At 39.0% G+C, this 14,326-nt stretch overlaps 1 protein-coding gene across 1 annotated transcript; it reads left to right on the top strand.

Annotated features, from left to right (window-relative positions):
• The first annotated feature begins 206 nt into the window (after nt 1–206).
• On the top strand, nt 207–14,022 carry LOC138742054 (uncharacterized). Its single transcript, XM_069896246.1, has 4 exons — nt 207–363; nt 3,676–3,772; nt 4,683–4,999; nt 10,301–14,022. The coding sequence occupies exons 1-4, from the start codon at nt 207–209 to the stop codon at nt 10,651–10,653; spliced, it is 924 nt and encodes a 307-aa protein (XP_069752347.1). The 3' UTR covers nt 10,654–14,022.
• The last annotated feature ends 304 nt before the right edge of the window (nt 14,023–14,326 follow it).

Below are 14,326 nucleotides of genomic sequence, written 5' to 3'. Positions count from 1 at the left end.
ATATTTTCTGGTATTTTATGTTCACACCTTGATATAGGTTAGCACCAACGTTTTCGTTCTGTTTCGTTCAGACCATCATTATGGTTTCTAGGATATGGAATTATTGCACTTGATTCTATCGCCATTTATCCCCTTTGTTTTGATCTTTCTGTTTAATATGTTAACAATCAAACAGATTTTGGTAGCCAGTAAGTCCCGCCGTAGGCATGGATCTAAAAAGAGTCCGAAAATATCGGAAGGGAACCACAGAGACCATGAGTTCGAGAGCCGTAGAAAATCAGTGTTGCTGCTATTGCTTCTCTCCGGAAATTTCCTACTGCTATGGACAGTCACGAGGTTGTGTTCAATACTGGGACGAATGCAGTATTTGTAATTATATTCTTTCTCTGTTCCTCCTTATTAGCTTGAATTGGGATACATGTTACAGATGCACCACAGTTGCACGAACACCTGTATTTACGCAGTGACACAGACCAAGTTAAGGGAACAGCTACAGATTCTGTTTAGGAATCCATTATATCTCCCCGTAAGATTCATCAAACAATGCTATTTAATTTAAAACCAAGAAGAGAGAACAGAGCAGCATAGAATAGAACAGGCTCTTCGCCCTCAATTTTGTACCGTCACATATATTCATTGCAAAGTTACCACTAAACGCTTCCTGTCTTTAACCTCTTCTTTATATTTCCTTTGTGCGTCTGTCTGAGTGTTTTTATATGCCCCTAATGTTTAAGCCTCTACTATTATCGGAAAAAGAAGCATCAAAACATCCACAACCCTCTGCATTTAAAGATTTTCCCGTTATCTCCCCAAAACATATTTCCAACACATTTGTATTAAGTCCTCTGGTGATTGCTATTTTCTTCCCTGGAAGACACGCTGTCTGTCTACCCTGCCCATGCCTATAACAAGCCTGTACATCAATATTATGTCTCGGCTCATCCTTCTTCTTTCCAAAGTGACAAGTCTCAGCACTGCTCGCCTGAGCTCATAAGACATATGAAGAAAATGGCGCGAACTTTCATATTATCCATGTATTATTTTAGGCATTTTTGTTAGCTGATGACAACAATGTTCATCATTGATATGAAAAAAAAATAAGTCACAAATAATACCTTCGGCCAAACGAATAAGGGTTAGCTGCAAATGCCGATTAACTCAATCCTCCGATAATCCAACCTCGGTGTTCATTGTGCTCTGGGTAGAATCGGCCTTTCATCTTTAAACAAGGTTTAAGTGGTGTTCGATAAAAGAAGACTTTTACCGGTTTCAAATTAATGGAATGTGGGAAGTCACCGCAGCATCGGGGATAAGTGTACAGAGTAAAACTGAAAAATGCCCACACTGGTAATATTGGGCTCTTATGAAGAGCTCTTATGTTGCGCATTTTGCTGCTTATTTTCCTGCTCAGTGTCAGATCATTTACCAGATCTAGTTCGAAGTATTTTCTTTTTATGATGGATATGGCGTCGCTATTAAATGTGTGTGAATTTTTCCTCTGAAACAGCTAAGTAGTATTGAATTTTCTTGATGTTCACTGTGTAGCAGCCCGTCCATTTTCGCGTTTGCTGGAATTATATTCACACGCCAATCTGTTCAATGTGTCCGTGCTGGCCACTTTTCAGAAAACAGGTCGTCACGTTTCCATTAAAATTTGTTAATTCATCCTCTGAACATGATTTGGCCTCAAATTATTGGAAATTGGTATTTTTTCTGCCTCTTGTGGCTTCGCTGCCCATTCGTTCCACATAAACAACCAAACCTTGGTTGAAACGTATTCCTCCACCACCGGTTGTCAAACTTTGTTGTATCACATTCAAATTATGTTCTCTAATTTATTCAGCCTTATACGATCAAAGGAAATGACACTATCCGTTAGAAGTCAAATACTTGCATTAATATCGAAGGTTAAAAAGAATCCTAATAGAGATTTAGAGATGCACTGGTGAATAATTAAAGTGAATTGATCAACAATATGCCTTAATTCCTAAATTTGATTTGCTTAAAATTTTGATTTTAAACGAATGAAATTCATACCTATCCTAATCCGGAATTTTATGCCGATAGACAAATTTCACATTTGAATGTTGATGCTAACATATTTTGTAAGATTTCGGTCTGCAGATTAGAATATTTTTTTTTCCTCTCGTTATCTCTGAAGAGCAAACTCTGTTTATAAAGATTCGTTATTAATAATTTAACATCTGTCGTTTATTAAATATATTTTACTCCCCTAGTATTTCGTTGTCTGAATATGTTACTTGCTTTGATGTTGATAAAACTTTTGATAGAGTACAATGGAACGATTTATTTAAAATATATTAGAAAATTATATGACCTCAATGAAATTCAAACCATTTACTCTCTATCGTGGAACAGCTGCCCTTTTGGCACATTACTGTTGAATATATCTTTCTTCTTCTTTGGCTTGGCTTCGCGGACGAAGATTTATGGAGGGGGTAAAAAGTCTACGTCAGCTGCAGGCTCGTTTGTGGCTGACAAGTCCGATGCGGGACAGGCAGACACAATTGCAGCGGTTGCAAGGGAAAATTGGTTGGTTGGGGTTGGGTGTTGGGTTTTTCCTCCTTTGCCTTTTGTCAGTGAGGTGGGCTCTGCGGTCTTCTTCAAAGGAGGTTGCTGCCCGCCAAACTGTGAGGCGCCAAGATGCACGGTTTGAGGCGTTATCAGCCCACTGGCGGTGGTCAATGTGGCAGGCACCAAGAGATTTCTTTAGGCAGTCCTTGTACCTTTTCTTTGGTGCACCTCTGTCACGGTGGCCAGTGGAGAGCTCGCCATATAACACGATCTTGGGAAGGCGATGGTCCTCCATTCTGGAGACATGACCCATCCAGCGCAGCTGGATCTTCAGCAGCGTGGACTCGATGCTGTCGACCTCTGCCATCTCGAGTACTTCGACGTTAGGGGTGTAAGCGCTCCAAATGGATGTTGAGGATGGAGCGGAGACAACGCTGGTGGAAGCGTTCTAGGAGCCGTAGGTGGTGCCGGTAGAGGACCCATGATTCGGAGCCGAACAGGAGTGTGGGTATGACAACGGCTCTGTATACGCTTATCTTTGTGAGGTTTTTCAGTTGGTTGTTTTTCCAGACTCTTTTGTGTAGTCTTCCAAAGGCGCTATTTGCCTTGGCGAGTCTGTTTACCTATCTCGGCTGCACCATTTCATCAGATGCAAGAATCGACAATGAGATAGACTGTTGAATATATAGCAATACAACAATTAACAGTGACCTTTTGGCAATATATTCACATGCCTGGTATAACAAGGTGTGTAACTGTGCATATAGTCTCGCTCTATGCAAATTAAATTTTACGTTTAACTGACGCTGGTCGATCGATTCCAACTATAGTATCACTCCTTCACTAATGTAGTCAATCATTTGGATGTAATTTAAATCTCGAAAAAAGTGGTTTTAAATTAGCCTTAAATAATACGCAATCAATGTAATTATTTATTTGTTGCTCTTAATAATAATTTCATCAACTCAGGAACTTATTTAAGGAAAACTTTCTAACTTTAATGAACTATATTAAGAAATCTTTATTTTAGTGGCCTCCTCTTTCAATGTCACTAAATGAGCCTAATAATTTTATTAAGCTGTCCCTGTCTCTCAGAGCATTATTTGACTCGCTAGATTCTATATTTTCTTCATTTGGTAGGAGAAATAACCACCCCTGTCTTAATAACACTTTATATTTTTATGAACCCAGAGGGACCCCAAAACCCAACGGCAATAGATGTTCACCAAGGCAAATGGTTAGATATAAAAAGTTGTTTATAATTATTTTTAAACATGAATTTAACATATTACTATTTACTTAACAATCCTAACATAACCTCCTTCTAAGTTCATAAAAATTTCGTTGATTCACAGTCCAATCTCAATTCTCATGCCTCCAAGTTCACTGGCTTCAGGCACTTCTTATACTGGCAAAGAATTTAAGATTTATGAAGTTGACCAGTCTTTGGTGCTTGAAAGTTAAGTGGTTATGGCTCAGGAAATTTCTTATCGGTTTTCAGAGAGACATTAATTGTTCACTGGACACACACAACTGGTTCCTTTTAACCAGCCACTTCAGTGCCTTGCCGAAGAAGCATGCCCCTTCACTACTTTCCAGATGATAACTCTCTTTTTCAGGTCAGAGTTCCTGTTTGATTGTCTTATTTCAAATAAAACATTCGGTAGCCAGTCCCCTCCTCTTGGATGACCACATGAGCTTTGACAAGGAGGAACTATACACTCACAATCCGTATTCAAAATGGAGTTTCCAACACGCTTGCCAGCTTTTCCTGCTCCAGAGTCAGCTGCTGATGCTGAGTGTAAAACTGCAGAACTGAAATCTCTCTCTCTCTCGCTCTTTCTCTCTCAGAGAAAGCCTGATTTACTCTATCTTCTTGGAAAACTACATAACCTTCTTAGAACAGCAAGTTATACTGCAGAGAGCCTGAGGTTCTGAGGCACACATGTCAAACTCTGGGGCCCGCGATATAATTATATTTGGCCCGCAAGATCATTTCAAAAATGTATTAGAGGTGGCCCGACCTGCAGCGAGAGCCGATGCTGTTTTTTGGTAATGTCACCCCCACCATCCTCCCCCTTCATTGCACATCCTTCCCCATAGTAACACGAGAAATCGTAACACGAGAAATCTGTCGATGTCATCAGCCGGCAAGCCGGTTGGAAGGCTCCCCGCACAACCAGTCACTTCTCCCACCTGTCGAGCGGTGCGGCGGATTGGCGAGCGCCTGTGATTTCCTGTCGGCGCGTCGGGCATGGCAGGCTGCGCACGGCCCCCGGGCAGCGCGAGCCCCGCGCGACTGGCACCGGACGGCCCTTCCACAGCGCGAGCGCAATTCTCCCCGTCGCCACGGCCTTCAGCGCTTGCACCCGCGCGGACCCCAGGGACGGCTGGTTCGGCCCTGCACATGAAGAGAGAGATGGTGGCTGTCCGCAAAGGCTGATCGGCAGCGCGCTGGGCCTGAGTAAGCAGGGCTGGGCAGAGGGTGTAGGTGAGGAGTAATGGGCAGGGGAAGTTATGGTGGTGCGAGGGGCAGTTAGAGGGAGGGATGAGTAGAAGGAGGGGTGGATAGGGAAGAGGTAAAAGGGGAGGGGTGATTAGAGGGTGAGAGATGGATAGAGGGAGGAACAGGTTGAGGGGAGAGGCATGGGGTGTATAGGATGGGGTGGGTAGAGGCAGAGCGAGTGGAGTGAGGGGTGACTAGAGGTTGGGTAAAGCACTGGTCAGGTGGGTCGAGGGTGAATAGAGGCCTAGAGCCTGAGGAGTGAGCAGGAAATGCTGAGTCCTGATGCAGGCCAAAATGGACACAGCCTGTGAATGCTGACTACATCTCCACAGGGACCAAATAGGTTTCCCTCAGGTCAAGCAAAGGGTAAACTTGAGCTACCTACTCCTGACCTGTAACATTATCCTCCTAAAGTTATATCCTAAAGTTTAACATTACATATGTTGAAAGAAGAGAAAACATGCAGATGTTGTTGAAAATTTTCAATAAATATTTAGTTCGGCCCTCAACTTAGTCCAAGTTTTTAATTTTGGCCCTCCATGAATTTGAGTTTGACACCCCTGTTCTGAGGAGTTCTTTCATCTATTGACTTTTTTGTGAACAACAATCCATTAGTGAGGTTTCTTGGGGACTCTCCAAAGCCTTTTCAAAGGCTCTGGGCGCCGGCATATTTGGCATGAGCAGAGCTACAGTATTTTAAATAAGATCTGTTTTTGAGTGATTGAAGGTGACCTACAATAAATATATATTATATCTCCAAAAATATATCTATAAAATACAATCACAACATAATCTGTCAAACTTTCTACATTACAAAGTGATTTTAAATCTTCAGTTAAAATTATTTATGACTAAACTGAATTTAAAATCACTTAGGGATTAACAATACACAACATAAACATGTTATAATAACGTATCCCAATGTTGACTGTATATATTACTATACATGATCAATTTTAGCATTTGAAACAAAACAAAAATCAGGTCTCATTATTTGCACCTCTGAGACGATTAATTTGCAGATTATAGTCTTGAAATATTAAACACCACTTATACAATCTTCTGTTTTTATTGCTCACTTAATTGTAAAATAGCAGACAATTTTGGTCAGTAAATATCGCTATTCATTCATGAGAGGTAACGACATATACAACAAACATCTGCAGAGAAACTAGTATAAACGGCAGTCTCTTCTCAATTGTAGAATAGTTTCTTTGATGAATATTTTTTGAAAGGTAGGCAACTCGATGGTCAATTTCATTATCTATTTATAATTAAACTGGACCTCCTGCTCCATCAGTGGCATCCGCTGCTAAAGGGAAAATCTTTTAAAATCAGATTTTAAAAGAGGGTAATGGCATAACAATGTCTTGACATTTTCCAAAGCTGTCTGACAAATTATAGTCCACAAACATTTCTGCCCTTTCTGGAAAGGTTTGGGCAAAGGAAGAGTAGCCGCAGCCAAAATCTGCCAAATTTCGTATAATCCTGAAATTCATGAAAACCTTCTCACTGCTTTCTCGCCATGGAAATAGGAAAAATCAGAAATTACATTCACCTTCTCTTGAATAGATGCAATTTTGCAAGGATCAACTACATGACCTAAATATTTTGCAGTAGCATTTGTAAATTTACATTTCATGAAATTAACAGTTACATAATTTAGATAATTTTGCAAAGAATTTGTCCAATTCCCTTAGATGTTCTTCCCGTAGCTCACGTTTTGTGACTAATTCATCAATATAAGCATCTGTATGTGTTAACCCTTGGATTACCGAATTAACGGAATACTTCAGGGGCATTACTCATGTAAAAAGGTTACACATTATAATCATACATACCAGATGGAGTTAAAAAAAAGCCGAAACATTCTTTCATCTCTCAGTTAAAGTCACATGCCAGTAACCCTTCAACAAATTCAATTCAGTAAGAATACAGTCATCGATTCTCTGAATAGGATAACCATCTGCTTTAGTTACTGAATTAACCTTCTTGTTGTCTGTACATAACCTTGTAATCTTGTTTAGGTACCAGAATACAAGGAAAACTCCAATCTGAGTTCAAAAGTCTAGAAATATAATTTGCAAAATGTATTCCACCTCCTGATACATGATATTAATTTTCTGAATGTTTATTCTAAATGGGCGTAGTTTTATGGGACCTGTATCTCGCACATGCACATCATGATAAATGATTAATGTCCATTTTGTCACAAGGCAAAAATTTAGATTTCAAAATTGAACTTTCAACTGCTTTTTCTCTTGTGACTGAAGATTACCTAACATTTCCTTCAAATTTTAAAAAATGCTGAGTTAGACAAGCTCACAGGAACCATGGTTTATTTAAGGTTACCTTCACAAGATTCGAGTTCAATAATCATATGATCGATAACTTCCTCAAGCCTGTCAACACTAACACTCAGATTCAGATTGTTTTCCACTACCCTTATCCTCATAATAAGGTTTCACCATATTTATGTGACAAACCTAAGTTTATTTCTTCAAATTGTAGTGCTAACACAATAGTTAACATCATTCAATTTTGATGTAATTATGTACTATCCAGAAAGCTTTGCTCTCAGATGATTGTCATGTATTTGGAATAAAATTAAGTTTACTTCCTGTCTTCAAATTCCTCACTAGAGCTTCCCTATCAAATAAATGCAAAGTTTTGCCATGAACTATTTCTAAATTTTCTTGTCAAAGTCCACACTTTTCTTAACCTATCTTTAAACTTAGAAACATAATCCAGCAACTCCAACTGCATATCCTCATTAACCCACTGTTATTTAATCAACATTAAAAGTCCTCTTATCTGATGCCCAGACAATTCAAAAAGGGCAGAAACCTAATGAAGCCTGCACACCCTCCCTGACTGCAAATAAAAATAAATGAAATCCTTCATCCCAATCTTTCCCATTGTCCAGAAAATATATCCTCATCATATTTTTAAGAACAGAATCAAATCTTTCCAAAGCTCCTTGAGTGTCAAGATGGTACGCAGATGAAGTGATCTGTTTTATTCCCAAATCATAAATCAACTGCTGGAACAACGCACACATAAAGTTAGATCCTTGATCACTCTGGATCTCTTTAGGTAATACAAAAACTATGAAAAAATATTTCCATATTCTTTACCACCCTTTTGGATTTAATATTCCTTAATGGTATATTTTCTGGAAATCTCGATGCTGTACACATTATTGTTAACAAGTACAAATTCCCAAACTTTATTTTAGGCAGGGGACGTACACAATAAAAAAAAAAACACTATTTTCGGTATAATTTATTTTAATATAATCAAAACAAAATACAATACAAAGTATAAACACATAGTTTTCTCCCATATATTTTCCCCTTCCTCCCCATTCCCATCTGCTCCAACCCCAAACTAAAGAAAAATATATAAAAACCGCCATAACCGTATTTGATGCCACTAATCAATCATTATATATTTAAACCCATAGATTCCATATATGGCCACCACATATTAACAAAAATGTATACTTATTCTGTAAATTATGTTGTCGTTTCCAATGGAATACAGGATCACAGTTCCATACGCCATTTTTGGATACTTAATTCAATTTCATTCTTCTCACTAGACATTTTCTCTCTACCGAATAAATCCAATTTGAAATTTACCCAATGTAAATTCAAAATTCATTTTTAAGATATCTTAATAAAAATACCAACGTGTGTCATTAGAGCTTATTTTTTAAAAACTCCAAAAATTGTCATACATCTATTCCAAAAATGTTTTACCTTCTCACATAATCATACTGAATGTTCAAATGACTCTATGTGTTCCCGACATTGAAAACATATATATGCAGAAAGGAATATATACCTCTTCAACTTCTCAGGAGTTAAATGAAGTTGATGGATAAATTATAATGATATCATCTATATCGTACATTTATACTGTCCTCAGATATTGTCATCCAATCATCCTGAGAAATTGAAACAAACAGATCCTTCTCCCACTTACATCTTGTTCAATGAATATCGAACGTAAGCATCTTATGTTGCAATAAATCATACATTGCCAGTAAAAAAAAATCCCTTTTTACTTCTTTCTATAATTAAACTTTCAAATAGAGTCCATCAAGGTAATCGCAAACTACATCCAAAATTATCTAATAACAAAGCACACACATGATAATAAAATGTATTCGAAGAAATTCCATATTTTTAATAATAAAATGTATTCGAAGAAATTCCATATTTTTTCTTCAATATTTGAAATGAAACAATGATATCCAGCTTTACATCAGTAAATACCTTTCTATTCCCATATTTTCAAGAATTGATTATTCATTGAAATAGAAAAACTTCTTATTATGATACAAAATAGTTTTAGCCAAGATTTTACCTTCAGTTCCAATTGCATCGTTTGTCTTATATCTTAATTCCATCAAATGTTTTGAAAAAGGTAAATTATAATTTTGCAAAAGTTGAGGATTCCATTCATAAACAAACTATTCCATTCTTTGTTCATGAATCTGAGCCATTTCTATTTTAGCCCATCTTAATATTGTTGTGATTCAAACATTATATTAATAAATGTTAATTGTGCTTCATAATAATTCTGAAAGTGTGGTAATTTAAACCTGCTAAAGCAACAAGTCGGTATTCCAAATGTTAACTTCTTTTTTTTCAGGTTTCCACAGAGTTCCATTTTGTTTGTCTTATTTCAAGCGAAACATGAATCAAAATGGCTTTGTCCAGGTGGAACTAAGTACTCACAACTCGTCTTCCAAATGTGGGTTTCCACAAGCTTGCCAGCGTGTTCTGCTCCAGTCCCAGTTGAAATTGCTGGCTGTTACGCTATAGAAGTGCACTCTGTCTGCGTGTGTCTCTCTCTGACACACACACACACACACACACACACACAGAGAAAACCTGTTTTACTCTATAACCATCTTAGACCAGCAAGTTATTTTCCAGCCAATATGCGACTCTGATAAACTCTTTCTTATGTTGCCTTTTTGTACACTTCAATCCATTAGTGAAGTCTCCTGGGCATTTCCCCCAAAGCCTTTGCTAAGCCCCTCAGTAGCAGCCCAGTCTTGCAACAGCAGAGCTCCAGTAATTTTAATGAGGTCTGTTTGAAAGTGTTTGTATGTGACTTACACTGTAAAACTTGCCCCAAATTATCTCCCGAAATCCTATCTATATACAACACAATCAAAACAGAAACTGTCACACTTACCTCCTGTAATGAAAGATTCTAACCTGTTATTTTTTTAATTTGCAGCTCTGGGTTCTGCAAGGCTGAGAACCTGCTTTATTTTTAGAATCAGCAGACATAAGCTAAATTCCACCGAGGGGCCAGAGATGCTGTTATCTGAAGAAAGGACATCTGTGTACCAAGAACAAGCAGGAATATTAAAGAGAGGGGCTGCTGTTAATAACGGACTGACAAGAAAGGTCCTTTTCCTAACCTTGTTAAAGTTAGGTGTACCTAAAAGTGATATTGATGGGAAACCTACTGCAGTCCTTTATGCCCTTTATAAGAGAAAAGCAGGGGAACATCATCCCCAGCTGCTGAGTCCTCCTGGCCCAGCTGTACCAGCTGTAAAATGGAGAACCTGGAACAAAGAAGCCTGACATGTCACACACGATACCGCAAGCGTTCAGTGTTTAAACAGACTAAATAATCCTGTCCCTCAATAGCTGCTCCCACTGCTGCTTCTATCGAGTTGGCTTTTCCTGCTCCAGTTACCCGTGATGAGGTTAAACAAATGGTTAACAAGGCTCTTATGGATTGTTAACGGTATGTAGGGCCGTGGGACCCCGTGTATCCACCATATCTCAATGGTGTAGACACGGGGGCCCTGTCCAAACCTTCACTGGGATTCAGTGCATCGGCTGGTTTGGCAGGGAACTTACAAAAACAGACAGAGCCCTTCACATATTGGGAAACAATAAAATAGGGGGGTGTGATATAAGGGGAGGTAGAAATATGCCATCCTCGGAAAATACCCAAAATATCACTCAGATTAAAGAAACGAGCTGCCTCAGGCACAGGTTTATCAACATCAATGTAAACTCTGCCTTTGGAGGGGTCAAAATAGTTCCAGGCAGCAACTTCCTTTCGGGTGAAAGGAATGGGGATCATGGCAATGCCTGTACCAGTATGTAAAGGCCTATAGTACAAACCCAACAATCAGAAACATTTAATCGGTGAGCGTATGCATAGGAAACATGGAGAAAGGAATTGTCGGATAAATCTGAAGGAATGTTTGATGGTGAGGTAGGCCACCAATCTTCCACAGAACTAGAATCCTTTCGCCACTTAGCGACAGGTGGAGCAGAGTTATTACAAGATACAAAGCGAGTACAAAAACGACCATCACAGAAGTAGGGGGAAACCTCTTCAGTTGGTCCATCTACAAACAAAATATAAGAACCGACACTGGCAATAACATATCTATATAAGCTGCACTTGAGGCGAGTGACCGAGGACTTCCTTGATGTAATGCATCGGACCGTGTCCCCCACGGGCAACTCCCTCAGAACGTCTTCGTTATTACAAATCCAATTGTTGGCACCAAAGCAGCTGTTAAGCCAAATCACCAGGAGCATAAAACGGAGAACCTGGAACAAAGAAGCCTGACACATGTCACTAACGATACCGCAAGCGTTCAGTGTTTGAACAGACTAAATAATCCTGTCCCTCAATAGCTACCCACCGATTGTTACCCTGGGCAGGTGTCACTATTTCTCCTTTTACAGGAGGGCCACTGGTGGTGCCACCCATACCTTTTGTCCGGCATTCTCTAGTTCAGGAGTGGGGGGAAAATTATTGTTTTTCCTCTGGAATAGGCTGTAATTCAGAAGCGTGAAGAAGTAGGTGGAAAGGTGTACCTCCTTTTAAAGGGCGATGATTCAAATTGTCGACTGCCTGCTGCAGCACCTAACATCGTTCTTTAAAAATGGAATCACGTGGATAGAGTGGTGAAAAAAGCTTTTGAGATGCTGGCCTCCATGAATCAGAGCATAGAATAAAATAGTTGTGAAGTGATGTTGAGACTACGCAAGGCAATCGTGAAAACAAATTTAGAATACTGTGTTCATTTCTGGTGACCAAATTATAGCAAATTATAGAGAAGGTATAGAGATGATGTACTAAAATGTTACCTGCATTTCAGAATTATGATTATGAAGAAATATTAAGTACATTAGGTCTTTATTAATTGGAGCATTGAAGGTTAAGGGGAAATTTGATAGAGGTATTTAAAATGATCAGAGGGATACAGTGAGTAGATAAAAATAAGCTCTTCTCCTTGTGGGTAGGAGAGATTGGAACGAGGGGTCATAAGTTAAGGTTTAGAGGCAGAACTTTAGAATTAACAAACGAGGAATCTTGTTCACTCAGAGAGTGGTGGCTGAGTGAAATGAACTTCCGAAAGGGGTTGTCGCAGGAAATTCAATTTCCTGGACACATATATGGACAAAATACAGTTTCATGTAGCAGTTATTTTTGTTTTCCTTTAAACCAGGTATTGCCGGTGGATTATTTGTTTTACAGTTTCTTCCTGAGCAATTTTAATGCATTCACAGTGTCCTCTAAGAGATATGCCCTTGTAACCACAAATATCTTCCGTTTTTATCGGATGTTTCACTGAGTGTTTCCAGGGACTGCTTCAAGCCAGAGGGTTATTTCGATAATTGAGAACAGATACTGCAGCGAACGTAACGTGAATGGAAATAGAAATAAGAGCATGGCCTCAAGATCTGAAATATTTCTTCTTCAGAAGCACAATACATGAGTTTAGAAACTGCCCATTTGCCTGATTTAAAGGCCCAGCATTCAATACTTTTGATTGACGCTGGTCTGGAAATGAATAGAATCATAAAGTTTTCTCCAATTATTTATATTCAATTCATCTGCCAGTCATTTGGGAAATTATTTATTCTTACTCGGTGTCTGACTTCAACTCTCCACCTCCTCGTATAAATTCGTCCTCATTTCCTGAAAATTGGGAGTTCTCCAGTTTGGGATCTCAACCTGAGGATGAGACTAATCTTTCCCCATAATTATTTTAAACAAATGGCAATATGGTCACTGTACCCTGAATATTTTTCAGGTGACAATAGTATTGTTATGGAGTCAATGTATCTCATGTGCTAACTCAAAGAAACTTTATATATTGGTGTGGTGCACTCTCTGGAGTATAATGTACAAACTACAGGTCATCCAGCCCGTTTTTCAGGCCAATATCTGGAAAATGAAAATCTCCTGCTATCACTAGCCTGAGTTCACTGTGGTTGTATGCTGAATTTGTTCCTGTAATTCCAGCTAACTATTGTCCCATCTATTTTACAACCACATATATGTAATCATACATTTACTTTTCCTCAGCTCCATTCACATCGTCTCAATGGATGAACTTTCCGGTCTATCCTGCCTGCATAGAGCTGTGATTTTTCACTGGAAGAATAATACCATTCGTTCCACTTTTTTCTCACCCTTTGCAACACACGTGAAACAATGAAACAATGATAGACATGAAAAACTGAGTTGCCATTCGTTCCCCTACTGAAACTAAGTTTCACCAATGTCCAAAATGTCATAATTGAATGTGCCAATCCGCGCTCTAACGCGGCTGCATTTAAAACAATAATTTTGCATTGAACTCAACATGACATTCAATCTACTTTCCTTCAACTAAATTATTATCACACCACAATACTCAATTTATGCTGGCTTCTCTTCTTTGCCGAGTCAGGTTCATTTCCTTCTATGACACATTCCCTCGCTCTGCTCATCCCTCCCATTAATCGACCCTTGGTTCCCGTTGGTTACTTGTGATTGAAGGAAGAATTACCTTGTGAAAAGAAACACTTCCCTTACTACAATTCGATATCACAAAGCGTCCATCGAAGTGAAGTAACCATTGACCTGTAAATCCCTGGTGCCATACACTGTATCGAGTCCTGCTGATTTTACCGCCTCTACAGCGGGGAGAATGTGATAGTGTTTTGCTGAGTACCTTGGATCTGTTCGTCGTAATGGCAAGGATCAACTAGTGGCCAAGCTTTTCAATTCTATGCCACTTCCACGCCTCATGTCTGCCCATTGCCTCTTGCGATGCCATTCCGAAATTTTGAATAAAGAAAGGAAGTGTATGGATCTGGATGAATGGACATAAAAATGGTAAAGGGTATAGAGAGGGGAGTGGCATGCATGTACACTCGTTCCCTTATAAATTATTCACATATCTTCACTCGTTCCCTTATAAATTACGTATGTATGTTCCCTTGTTCCATTATAAAT

Source organism: Narcine bancroftii, chromosome 8, assembly GCF_036971445.1.
Source record: "Narcine bancroftii isolate sNarBan1 chromosome 8, sNarBan1.hap1, whole genome shotgun sequence".
NCBI classification, from domain to species: domain Eukaryota; kingdom Metazoa; phylum Chordata; class Chondrichthyes; order Torpediniformes; family Narcinidae; genus Narcine; species Narcine bancroftii.
This window is presented reverse-complemented; position numbering and strand designations above follow the sequence as displayed.